At 44.8% G+C, this 13,770-nt stretch overlaps 1 protein-coding gene across 3 annotated transcripts in view; it reads left to right on the top strand.

Annotated features, from left to right (window-relative positions):
• lrrc49 (leucine rich repeat containing 49) overlaps positions 1–13,770 on the top strand; it is a 52,695-nt gene that overhangs the window by 4,748 nt on the left and 34,177 nt on the right. Inside the window, exons 1-8 of one of the 3 annotated variants that reach the window (XM_086175296.1) lie at positions 1,600–1,704; positions 1,927–1,992; positions 2,853–2,922; positions 3,780–3,926; positions 4,024–4,117; positions 5,044–5,247; positions 6,075–6,141; positions 11,511–11,654. In XM_086175296.1, coding sequence (XP_086031422.1) covers positions 1,615–1,704; positions 1,927–1,992; positions 2,853–2,922; positions 3,780–3,926; positions 4,024–4,117; positions 5,044–5,247; positions 6,075–6,141; positions 11,511–11,654 — 882 coding nt within the window. In that variant the 5' untranslated portion in view covers positions 1,600–1,614. Of the gene's footprint in view, positions 1–1,599; positions 1,705–1,926; positions 1,993–2,852; positions 2,923–3,779; positions 3,927–4,023; positions 4,118–5,043; positions 5,248–6,074; positions 6,142–11,510; positions 11,655–13,770 lie in introns of those variants that run through there. The other 2 variants (XM_086175297.1, XM_086175298.1) reach the window with 2 other exon arrangements.

The raw sequence follows: 13,770 nt of genomic DNA, 5'->3' as shown, positions 1-13,770 counted from the left end.
CGATCCTCAAACGCACAGGCAGCTGCAGGAGCGCCTATAATGAAATCGTAGCAAGAACAGATGAGCTGTGAAATGTGTGAAAAACCCCCAAAACACCCTTTTTCTGCCGTTCTATCTATACGGGTCAAATCTGCACGTATCTCGCCATAGGCAGCTGACGCCGCCGCCGCCTTTCAATATGGCCTGTCACACAAACTGTTGACGTTCACCTCCCATAGTATGTGTCATCCCGCGCTTTGTGAATAGATTGTGACAGGCAGTGTGTGGGATGTCCCTTTCATTAATCTGGACCTGCATTAGCAGCCGCTGCCAGCCTGAAAGCAGGGAAAGAAGGGAGGTAGGGGGCCGCGAACACTCACTACACGGTCTGCTTGATCACATTTAGCGCTCCTTGGTTGTGAGATTAAACGGGATTATGTGAGATTAATGTCACCGAAGTCATAGCGTCAGTAGATAAAGAGCAACTTTGACAAGGCGAGGAATTGATATGTGATCGTCTGCATCAGAATGTTATCGCGTCCAGTTCGTGAATTATCATGAGTCTAGTCGTCACTCATGTCATTAACCCTTCCTGGAAGGAAGGATGCTCGGCTGCAGAAAGCTCGTCTGCACCTCCTCAGTTTATGTGATGCAATAATACTGAGAATGATGATCAAAAGTGAGTCTAAGCCACAGTTAAAGATGAAACACACAGACTAAAGAAAGTCTTTCCCACTTTGCCTCATCGTAATGACAGCCTTTTATATTTTCTTTTTTTTACTCAAGATGTGGCTCAGGGTGTCAGACTCATTATTTTTTTCCACAAAAAAGAAAAGGCACTTCCGAGGGTTTCACACAGATTTCTGTGTTTACTTTGACGGCTGTTTGTTTTTAAGCTGGTTCTGCGCTGCGGTTTGTAGCATACTGTTTTTAAAAACTACACAAGAGAAAACCGGCGGCACAGTGTTGCAACAAGAATATTTGGGGCTACGTTTCAAGTTTTGTTTGATTTTTACTCCCGGGGTTTAAAGTAGGGATTTAAAAAAAACAAACTGGGTTATGATTAGAAAAGTGCCCCATATTATAAGCGGAAAATCACTGAAACACAGTGTTTTGGTTCGGATCACAATTTAATTTTTAGCATTTAGTTGTTTTGCGTTGTTTTGACAGGGGTGGTAGTTTTAAATTTTAAACCCCCTCCAGAGACAGTTGACACCAGGCATTATCAATAATTCTGATTGTGTTTTAAGTGGGATTAATTTATGAAGATGAAATGAACAGGAATGACATGCAACCTAGTTGTTATTGTTTGTCCCCCTCAGTCAAACTAGTTCCCCCACGGAGCGACTTCCGGTGACACGGGAAGTCCTGGTAACTAGGCAACTCCGCCGTTGCCATGGCAACAGTGCCTGCCTAGATGGAGTTTGAAGTGCCCGCTGGAGTTTTTAGCCGCGGATTAAATTAGGTCTGCGAGCGGTAAATGTGAACTTCAGAAAACCAACACACACAAAAAAGAACTAGTCGGTGACTCCATAGTTTTTTCTTTTCACTCCAATTATTATTTGTTTCGTTTTTCCGTCCGACGTCACGCTTAATTGATGCTAGCAAACTTAGCAAGAACTTAGCAAACACCGAATGGAGCCGGGTCGAACCGGGGCCAGCGGCCGCCCCCGGAGGTTCACCGCCCTCCGGGGAGACGACGGGCTGACCTTTCTCACCCCGCTGGTAAAATATATTTCGTATAAATTTCACAAAGTTTTAATATGCTGACCGTGACTGTGACAGTAACTGTTGTGTTTTTTCGTGGAGAAATTCAGTGGCGTTTGTAGCATCGCTAGCTTAAATGTTCACGTCATAATAGACGGTTCACGTCGACGGCGTGATTTTTACGATAGTTATGGTTTATTTACATCACTAATAAATTGTTTACATATTTGTTACTTGCAGGTGAACAGCTGTAAGTTACACCTGACCGCTGTCAAGTCACCCGGTGCGGACAGATGGCACAGATCTGTGCGTAAGAGCCGGGGTTCCCAAAGCAGGGTTCGGGGTTCTGGTGGAGGTCACCAGGCTCGGATAAGATTATTTTATTTTTTAATTTTTTTTTCCACTCAAATAATATATTTCAGTTAAAAGAAACATTTGTAAAGTCACCATTTAAAATAGTCAAACATTTGCTGTCCTTAAATTTAGCTTGAACTTCTATTAGAAATCTTGTCCAAAACGTAACACACTTTGTTGAAGCAATTGTCAATAATTTGTTTTTAGTAATAAAATGTTTCTACCGTTTTTGATCACTTGAATATTTCATGGAGAAAATAATGTGTGTCAATCATCAATCTTTCGAAGTATCCAAAAAAAGTCCCTTGTTATTTAAATGACTTGTAAATTATTTGAAAGTTAGCTGCTAAATACTTACATATGAGCCAGAACTTGTGAAAAAATACTCAAAGGATACCAAAAAACAAGAATGAAAAATAAAGACAAACAGATTTCCACTTCTGTAGCACCGTCATCACTACTTTACACCGTGACGCATTCATACACAGTGATGGAGGCAGAGCTGCCTGTAAAATGATCAAACAATTCCACATTGAGTTGAAAAATACCCAGAAATGATCCCAAATATTGGATCCCAGCATGAAAATTAACAACTGAATGTGCACAAAAATGTAAAAAAAAAATGGATTTGCCTTTGAGTGGCCACCTACCGCTTCTCTTCCAACCAAAACACCCCAGAATACATGAATATAAAATTTGTGTTAATCACACAAGCTGTCCGGATCTTTTTTATACGTCACTCTCGTCCGTGTTTGTGTCGGTACAAAACCTACAAATGCGACTCTCACAGCCGACGGTGTGTTTTTTTACAGGCCGACTGTCGTGACTTTGTGAGAGATTTGTGTGGACGGCCGTCCCACTCAGCACGTCCCTCCAACACAGGTCAGTTTCACCCACTCACTCACCAGCCAGCGGTTTCACATCATCATAATGATCACGTAATCAGTTCTTATCCATTGATTCTAAAACCACAACTGATATCTCGCAATGCACATTACAGATGTAATGCATAATATGTTGTCCTCAATGTTATTGTTGTGTGCTTACTCCCAAAGCTTGGTTATGGATAATACAGTATTTAGCTCGGAGCTACATTCGGCATAAGGCAGGGTGAATCGGCAATAGAAGGTATCGAGGACGCGGCCCCTTTTAGGCATCTGGTAGCGTTCAGGTGAAGAGACGTGCAGCGTGAGCGTTTGTCAGCTGGTTCTTGGAATGAACTAATAAAGACGCTGCTGTGTTGTCAACATGAGTAATTGCCTGTGTGCTACTGATTGCAATTTCCTCAACATATGTGTGTGTGTGTGTGTGTGTGTATATCTATATACACAAATGAACCTTCATGGGTGAGATAGACTGGTTAAATGTTGTAACCCAGGTAATATGTGCAGCAAGAAGATTGCAAAAAGATTGCATTTGCAAACCTTCAGATAATCAGAAAACAGCTGGAATAATGCTCAAAATCCCACAAAAATATTCTCATATATATTTACAGAGGATAATGAGGTAGTATTTGCAGGAAATGATCTGAAAAACAAATGAAAACAAAGATTTTCTCTTTAATGACTTAAAAATCAGGCAACATTGAATTCAGATGATCAAAACCTGCCACACATTGGCTCGCAATCCCCGGTAATATAATGGATAATATCAGGTCGCTCTTTGTTAGACTGCACGTTGTCGTGCGGAGGGAACAGGTTGCGTGGATGCGACCACAAACTGCTCCTCTGACTCTGCAGATCCTGCTGCTGCTGCGGGTGAAGCTCCGAGGGTCTTTCCTGCTGTTTCACTCGCTGTCCAAGAGGGCGTAGACAGATGGAGGCGGCTGAGTGCCAGCGCCGGAAGCCGTCACAGTCGTTACGCATCCGACCCCCACAGGCCTGCAGGTAAACATCACCCCCGCCCTTCTGCACACTCTCACTTTATTTGCACTCGGCTCGGATTGATTGTCTTTCGACGGACTTTGCTTATTGTGCACGTCAGGCGGCTGTGGGGCTCATGGCCGCCCTGGTCTCCCCTCCCCTCCGTCAGTGCCCGAACGCTTTGTCGCCAGATTTCAACATATCCGCTTGGACAGGTACTGAGACTGTACTGATACACGCCGTGTCCACATGAACTGCATTTGAGAAAAGCCATCTCTAAAAAGTACTGCAAACGTATTCTCTTTTTTTGATCATCGATAATGTGATCGACAATCATATTTTTACCCAGGCAGATGAACTCCACTATGCAGTGATATTTCAAAAAATGCAAAATGTTACCTGAAAATAAGCAAGACATTTCAAAAAAATGGCAGGGAACAACAATATTTGAAAATTCTTATTACTGGGCTGATATGTATTTAAAAAAAGCAACACTGATAATAAGCTGTCATCTTTTTAAACTTAATACTCATGAGCTTTGAAATAAAAGTGAGATTTAACACAATTTATTTTCTAATACTTAATTAAAACCAGCCTTTTGAATAACGTGGATTTTTCCATATCACACAGCCTTAATTTGAGAATTACTGTAGGAAATATTATTATTCAAAAAATGTATCTAGCGGTTAATTATTTATCATCATATTATATTTATGACAATGTTCACAGATTATAAGAGTATGTTTATCACTACCATTATTTATCATCAATACATATCTAAGGCAAAGTAAGACTTTCATTGTACATGGAAACACGTTTTCACACTATACACATGACAATCAACACTTTGAATTGAATCTTTTTGAATTTTTTATAGCACGGAGCCTTCTCTGTATCTGTGAAGCAGAATTTTCTGTTTTTTGGAAAAGCAGTCAAGAAATGTGGTAGAAACACATCGATCTTCATGTTTGCATAATATTCAGCTAAAATCAATGAGAGTAAACAAGAATGCGAGTGCTTTCTGTCACCACTGGGTGGCAACAGAGTTCCTTATGAAACCCAGATTCCCCACGGGAGATAAAGTCACCTATTTGTTTGAAAACCGCCTTTTCGATTTTCCTCAATTTGCCGAATGCCCGAGGCGTGGCCTGGAGGAGTGTCCCCAGCTCGGCTTCACGGACGAACTCCAGCTCCTCGGCCTGGAGCGCAACCTGATCGCCAGGATCTGCCGTCTGTCCCACCTGCGGCGGCTCGTCGTGTTAAACCTGTACGGCAACCGCATCTCGGAGATGACGGGCATCGAAGACCTGCGCTCGCTGCGGGTCCTGGTTCTGGGGAAGAACAGGTGTGTTTTCTGCAGCGAAACAAACAAACAAATACAGGCGTCCGACTCTTCACTCGTCAGACAGGTCATCGGCGGATCCCCTTTGTGGTAGAACAACAGGACCTGCAGAGAATTTCGATTTTTAGGGTGAATATTCTCTCGTGCTTTCATATAAGATCAGATTTATCACTTCAATATCTCCACTATAAGTAAATACCACAACCTGGTGATGCAGTGGTTTGCGCCCCTCACAGCAAAAAGGAGGCCTTTCTATGCGGAGTCTGCATGGGGTTCCTCATACAGTCCAAAAAACATGCAGGAGCTTCACTGGAGAGCCTAAATTGTCTCCATGTGTGAATTCCAGAGTGAATGATTGTTGATCTGTATATCTGAATATGTGTCCCTGTGATGGAACCAGGGTGAACCCCGCCTGTCACCCGCTGACAGCTGGGATAGGCTCCAGCCAGGCTGCAGGATGAGCTGTGTAAATAATGAGGAGTTATCTCCCAGGAGTCAGGAGATAATTAGTTCAAATTAGCAAGTAATTGCTGTTAAAATAAGCAGAAAGAAATCGCCTGCGGAAAATTAAAAAAACGCCTTCAAAATAAAAAGCAAGAAAAGACCCGACGACGTGAAAAACGATCCAAAAATAAACAAAAACAGCAAACATCTCATGTCACTTTATATATCATCTTTACCAAGCGATGCGTCATCATATGAGGGTGGAAGTTACACCATGGCAACACCGCAGTTACAGCATCACTTATTTTACACAACATCGAATTCTTTTATTTTAATGTAATTAATTTTACTCTTTTTTTTTTTTTTCATTTTTCCCCCTTACATAGAATCCATAAAATATCCTGCCTGGAAAACCTGTCCCACCTGAATCTCCTGGATTTGCATCACAACCAGGTACCGACTGTTGCAGGATATCCACAATATTCACCACGTTGAACCAAAACGGAGGGTGAAAATGTTTACCAGATCACATGATGAATCTTCTGAATCTTTTTTTTTTTTTAAATTAATTGTTAATTTTTAGGAGACTTCAGTTCTGTATCTGTTTTAAGATATTTAATTTGGTGGACATGGTGTGCAAAATGTTAATTTTGGCCTATTTTTAATGACGTTGTTGAATGGATCGGAGAGATTTTTCTGCCTCGCTTCACTAATTGTTTTCAGATCCTGACAAATGCTGTGGTTATTTATAATAACATTTCCCTTAAAAAACATTTGCCTGTAAGAAAATGGTTTACAATCAGCAAAAAGAAAACAAAAAAAAACTCCGAATTAGCAAACAGAGCTGAACGGCACACCCTGGTGCCGCTGTACCGTGAAAATGATGCGTAGAGATGAGTGGGAGGTCGGCGAGAGCGAAGAATGAGACCCGACTCTTCGTCACCCCGCTGGCAACGCTCGGCCACCCTGTCAGACGCGGCGTCCCAATGCTGGAATCAAGCGGACGTGACAGCGGGAGGCCAGGCATGAGGATCCGTGGAAACCCTCTATCTGGGCCCAGTGGGCTGTGAAAACTGAGCCGCTTCCAGGCACTCAGTCATTATGGCCAAATGGCCCACTTGTCACCATTCGCCTTTTTTTCCTCCCTTTTTTCCTGGGCTCTTCAGCCCTCAAATCCATTTCCTTGGTGACCCGGGCATTAATTATTCAGCAGCCGCGGCCGTCGATGCGCCTCCGGCCTCAGGAGGAGCCGCATCGCGCGCCTCATTTAGCTCTGAATTGGTCCCTTTTCAAGCTGTTCATTCGGCCTCCAGAAGGGCGCCGGGCTCGCCCACGACCAAAGGTCGAGGAATCACGAGGTGGACGGAAAGGTTTCTCCGGGTCGAGCCGGTGTTGTGCCAGCACTCCGCCAGCACTCCGCCCACGTCGCTCTGCTGGGAGACGCTCTCTGATGTCGGTAGATCTAACAGCGGGCCGCAGGTCGTGTTATTCAGCAGATGCCGTTCCGGCTTCTGCTGCTGGAGACGGCGGCGCTCAGATCCCTCGAGTCGGTGCTGCCGTAGCTCGTCGGAGCTGCAGCGTCTCGCAGACGTTCTTCTTGGTGAAGAAGCAGGGTTCTCCTTTCTGCTGCTGATCTAGAACGGTGTTGGTCCTTGGACGTCGGGTTGGGAGTGGAAACTCATACCTGAGAGGATCAAGGAGGATCTTCGCTCATCTGACCCATATATGTGTATATACTCAAACATACATGTATGTGTATATATACACACATATATTATGTAAATATGTGTGTATAGATGTATATATATATACATATATATATACACACATACATATATACATATATACATGTGTATATATACATGTATTTACATAAATATATATATGCATGCATATAACCATATATATACATGTATATATGGTTATATGTACATATACACCTCTATGTATATGTATGTATGCATATATAGGTGTATATATATATATATATATGTATATCTATCTATCTATCTATCTATCTATCTATCTATCTATCTATCTATCTATCTATGTATCTATCTATCTATCTATCTATCTATCTATCTATTTAATTAATTTATTTTATTTTTTTTTCCAGCTATTTCTTATAGTTCGTATTCAAATATCTGACATGTTTGAACATGTTCTAGGAAACATTAATTTTGCTAATTTTGAGACAATGACTGGTTTTTTTATCTTTTTTTTTTTTCAAATCCAGTGAATTTACTGAGGATTTACATGTGGTTAATACGCAAGCTGTAAAAAAAACAAAAAAAAAACAAACAAACACTTGGAACATATCGGTTATATTTACATTCAGCCGCTCAGCGTGGAACCTGCTCTGTGTTTCCAGGATCATCCGAGCGTGCCTCCCCGGAGGGAAGTCAATCTTCAGCCTCGTTATGTCATTAGTCAGGCAGCGGTAGCCAGAAAACTCCAGGTGCTTCTTGCCCTCTTTTCTCCCCCGTGTGTTTGTTTTTAACCAGCCGTGCTAAATCACCTCCAGTCCTCCCTTCCTCCAGCAGGGGGGCTCGCATCGCTCCCTCCCCCGCTGGCTTTTTGTTTCTCTTACCGCGGCTCCTGTTTCCACTTTTGCTGGAAACTTTTCCCTCCAGGAGTGTAAACGCGGCCCGCCGTTGACCTCAGTGGACCGCCATGCCTTCCCCCCCCCAGCAGAGGGGGAGCTGGTGAGGCTCACCGTCTCCTCCCGGTCCGGAGGCGTAGCACCTCCACTCCCTTCTGCACGGATCGTCCATCGCAATGACGTCCGATCATTAGGAGACGTGACTCTCAATAAAAACGGCTAATTTCTTGCTGTTTAGCGGATCATTTTCCCCCTTTAAATTTCTACATTCGGGTAATTTTCTACCGAGCCTTTCATGTACGTCCATATTTTTCTAGTTAATTTCTTCATTATGTTTCGGGGCATTACTTTTCTATTCCGTCAGGTTATTGCCGAGCAAATCTTTTCCGGCGGCGTCATTTCGGAGGTCTCGAGTATCTCCTTCTGAGCTGAGACGTCAGTCCTTCTCATCAATAAATCACCGGGGCAGAGTGGAAAAGTGCTGGCAGGAATCTTTCATTTTCTGCCGTGCGATTTCAGTCCCCGCTGCGTCGTCTTCCCTTTCACAAAACCGTCACTTGTAATAGTTTAAAGATGTGATAACAGTATTATTTACGCCGTCTTCGGAGTTCTTATCTCTCCAGACAAAAACAGGCCTCTGTCCTGCCCGCGATGCATTTTAAAACATTCAAATTCTGAATGCTTTTTCCTCCTCGTGTTACATAAGCACCCCGGATTCTTTAAACCCCTGCGCTCGCTCTCGCGCCCTGCTTGAGTTTCACCCCGGTTGCGGCGAGGCGAAATGGCGCTGAGGCGTCGCGGGTTGTTTTTTTCTTTCCACGAGGGCCGTTAATTTACCCCGTGTAACACGAAACCCCGAATATCTCCCGGCGTGCGCGGAGACCCCTTGTGTGTTTGTTGACAGTCATCAGGTATCTAGACGCCGGCGTCATTCCTCTCAGATGCCCGTCTGAGCCCGAGATGAGGGGGGGATTAGTCATTTTCCTTTTATTTATTTTTTTCCTAACTCACCTTGAGCAGCTGCTTCCCATTGAGCGCTCTGGATTGATGCGCTTCCTGATTGATACCGGAGCCTCCCCGTCACGAAGCCGTGCCGGCGGCCTCCGGGCCGCCTGGCGTGGGAGTGCAACGAGTGTGTGCTGAGTGAGTGTATTCAGCACAGCGGGGAGACCGCAATATGTCTCTTGTCAAGGTCTTTGAACGCCGCGGGATGACCTCACCGTGTCCGATGGGGCCGTTGTGTGGAATTCTATAGGTGGATTTGATTCGCTAACTCCATCGACGTTCTACGTAGACCATCAAAACGGCTCCCGTGACTTTGGAGGTTTTCATAATGCCGCCCCCCCCCCCCCCCCCCGCCCCACTTCTGTGTCTGAAATTAGTAGAACTGCATGAATAAATCACTGATCAAAATGTATTTGCCACTTGAGGAACATTTGCCGTTAAAGATTTATCGCCTCGCTCTCAGGTGTTTTCACCCAAGGAGGGCTTGGTGAAGACTCGGCTGGAAAGAACAAGAATCTTCATGCCTTTTGGCCTTTAATATAACGAAATAAATCATTACTGGTGTGGAAATTATGACAGGTGCTGATAATAGATTAAAACACACACACAGACACACACATACGCATGCACAAAAATCACCCAAAATTGAAAAATAAGTTCAGGAAATATGGTCACATTAAGGCTGACGCCTTACGCCCCCTTGTGGCGGAGTTTGGTATTACAACAACAAACCCCCAAAAAATAAACAAGGCCGCCTCTCGCCTTTCAGGGCTTCTGTATTCTGACTCTGAGGTGTAACTAATTTTTCGACCGGCGCTGTCTCTTCCTCTTCATCTGGCCTCAGCTCTGACCTATTCACCGCCTGAACCTGCGGAGGGGGTTTTGTATTTCTACACAATCCCCGACCCCGTCAACCTCGCTCCCTGGAGCCCCATTAAATTTCTCTCACATGTACAGTGAGCGCGGCTTTTGAAAAACTCGTCATTCTTCTTGGGGCGGGTGGGGGCGGGGGAGAGGAACGGCCGCCGGGAATTCTCTTGACATATTTAAAGTGTCACTCCGTCAGGGGCCCCTCGTATTCTCTCCCATAGAGAGCGAGGGAGGGAAGGGGAGGCGTAAAGTTTCACCGCCGACTCGCCCCCTTCCAACCGCTACTTGTGTGTTGTTAATTCCAGAGGTCAAACAGAAGGCGCGCGTGCGTCCGTGTAACCGGCTCCATGTCGACATTGAAGATATTAACCACCGGAGCGTACCTTTAGGGGTATTTAACATAACCTTTTACCCTCTGAGACCACTGAAATATAAAAGATAAACCGCTAAAATCCAGCAGCGGTTTTGAGTGAAGCTGCCGGAAAGTCAGCTCGTTTTATCCGATTCTTCTGAATCAAACCCCCAGTTCTTCATGCATTATCAAAACAGTTTATCCCGCTCAGAGTCGGGGTTCAGCCTGGACGGGTCACCTGTCAATCACAGCGCCACTTCTATAGAGAGACGCCAGACCATATTTGTTGCCATGGATACTCGAAACATAACCAGAAGTCCTCGCCGACACGTTCATACCATGCTGAGGTTCCAGTCGATGGAAAAGAGCTTTTTCTGAAACAATATTTGCTTCCTCTCCTCGGGAAGGTGTATCATGAAAATAGTTGACTTCGTAAACCTGAAAAAATTGCTAGGTGAATCATTCTCTCTGCAGAACAAAGTATCTATTACATTTTATTATGTTTTGCAATGTTATTTTCATTTTGCACTCTGACAGAGTAAAGTGTTGCACGCAGGACTCGAAAAGCATTAGGATCTTTTCAAAACGCACCAAACGCCGTCGCCTTTTCCTCCTGGAGATGTTACAAACTGTGCGAGTGCAGGAACCTGATGTTTCTAGTTTTTACTTTCTACACGTCAGCTCCTGAAATTTTAAAGCATTAAGAGCAATGAGGATGTTTCAGTGTGCTGCAGAACGGAGATAAGATCTCACAATGTGAAGTGTTCATGGCTTTTACAGCTTTCTGTACCCTTATATATATAAATGTATATATACAGCGGCTTGAGGAATCCCAGAAGGTGACCTGGACCGTGATCTTTAAATACGCTGAAGGTATTGAATGGTGGTGAACGTATGTTTCTCCTCCAGCTTTTCCTCCCTCTGCGCCTCCATGTTTATCTAATCTGCACTCTTACCCAACCTGGAATTCTTTTTTACCGCTCTTCCATCCAGATCTGCAAGATAGAGAACATCTCCCATCTGAAGGAGCTGCAAGTGTTGAACCTGGCAGGGAACTGCATCTCCAGCGCGGAGAACCTCCAGGGCCTGGACTCCTTGACCGAGCTCAACCTGCGACACAACCGCGTCTCCTTTGTGGTGATTCTCTTTTTACATTTTTCCTGCGTCTGTACGCTCGAGTGTAGTCTTGATTTGTGCGTAGGGACGCGGAGAACCTTGCAAAATCTAGCGTTAATCCTGTAATACGTGTCACGGGGACGCAAAGCGAATGTCAACACGGGGTCATACAAGTAACCGGAGCCCAGGTGTGTCACATCACCTGCAACCGATGAAATTTACAGCGGCTGCCAATGATAATACACAGCGCAAATACTTCTCTGTTAATCCACCAGCTTCGTCTTTCATCCCCGTGTCATTATTTTGGAGCCAATCCTTCGCCTGGTTTCGGCTCCTTTCTTTCACGGGCTGGCCGTTGTTTTTCTTTTTCTTTTGCCACCGCGTAATAACAAACACACGTATGACATCGACGCTATCTCTCGGACGGCCTGCAGAGAAATGTGTCGGCGTTTCCAGGGGCGACGGGGTTCGTTACGCACAGCCTCCTCGCTGGCTTTCTGGGCTCGGTTAAAGAGGAACGAGATATTCTAAACACGGAAACTCACTTCCCTCGGTTTCTATAGTTTTAATCTGATAAACAGAACAGTGCGTGCCAGAGCAGGCCCCTTCATTTGTATGCAAATCCCCTAAGCCCTTTCCTGCTTTTTGGGGTAGAAAATTCGAGCGGAATCCAACATTGTGTCGTATGAAACACTTAGCCGTCACTCAGCGGCTCCTGCGCCCGCCGGTCGCGATCGAGGGCCGCTTCCAGTCCTAATTATCGGATGTCATGTTTTATTTGATTCACACGAGGAGGGGGGTGGTGTGGGGGTGGGGGGGGGAATCCATCTTTGCGGCAGAATTCCTCAGCCTGTCATTAGTCGCAAAGTAAATAAGCGGCGCATCCAGGTGTCCAGGGTTTTCCCTTTTCTTTGGCTCGGAGGCGAAGATTAAACCCAGATTGGTTGCATTTATTAAATCAAAACAGGAATGAAGATCCCCCCTAGTGGTTCTGCCCAGTGGACCCCTAAAGGGTTAAAATAAGTGACTGACATTCAGGGACGGAAAAAAGCTAGTGTTTTTAACCGCTAGTTTCTATTCAGCTTTTTTTTTTTTTTTCCCCCCTCCCTTTTTTGTCTTTTTTGTCTTTTTTTCCCCGGTTAACACAATAAGTGAGAGGACAATGGGGCTCCGCTCCGTTCCAGGGATCATGTGGCAGAAAGCAAGCGATGCGTTTCGCGTTTTTGGCGGCCGAATCTGCGGTTTGTTTGGCCGATCGGCGATAAAACGGACGGAGCGGAACGGAGAAAGGGCCGGCTGGCTGGATTAGCGGGGAGATCCTCCAGACGGCCCACCAGCCTCCAAACACATGTGTGTGTGTGTGGTGGTTTATCGGGCCTTTACAATCTTATCTAGCTCTTCTCCTGACATCACATGCATCTGCTCGTTTATTGACTTTGGAGATTTACAAAAAAAAAAAAAAAAAAAAAAGCTGCGGTAAATTGCCAAGAAAATGCCAGCGTGAAATAATCCGGGGTTCCTCCTCCGGTTTTCCCGTCACTTGAATATAAAGACACAGATTCTCTTCTTACTGAACAAGCTGGTGTCTTTCTGGCTTCAACCTGACAGCAGCTGAGCAGCTTACAAGGTCTCAGGTCCAATGTGCTTCTCTCAGATGGAGAAAGTCTTAAAGATTTCTCATGACGTATCTTCAGGATTCAGCTGGAGGAATAAAAAAGCACAAGAAATTGCGTGCAGATTCGCAGTAGGAAGAGAACGCTGAGGAGATCTTCTTCTTGTGAGGGATTGGGGGACTTATTTGTCAAGCTTTGGTTTTGAGTAGAAGAAAAAATCTATTCCGAAATCATGAAAACATTTCACGCTAATGAGCAGAAAACCATCTGAAGTGAATCTCCATGGACCATGGTGTCTGCAGATGAGAGCAGGAACAGGCAGAGGAGGATCTAGAGAGGTGGAAGTGAGCTAGAGAGGAACGAAGGTTAGCAGCAGCAAGACTGAGGAACCCAAGCTGAGGAGATGGAGGCACCTGAGGTCAACAGTCCAGGGCAGCGGAGAAGAAACAGGTTCAAGCAAAGTCAGAAAGCAGAGAAGCCGGACTGAGATGGTCCCGTCATGTTTGGAGAATGAAAAAATATTG

Source organism: Fistularia commersonii, chromosome 27, assembly GCF_037954325.1.
Source record: "Fistularia commersonii isolate RoL2024-O1a breed Wild chromosome 27, RoL_Fcom_v1.0, whole genome shotgun sequence".
Taxonomy (NCBI): domain Eukaryota; kingdom Metazoa; phylum Chordata; class Actinopteri; order Syngnathiformes; family Fistulariidae; genus Fistularia; species Fistularia commersonii.
The sequence above is the reverse complement of the archived record's forward strand: the minus strand, read 5'-3'. Positions and strand labels throughout refer to the sequence as shown.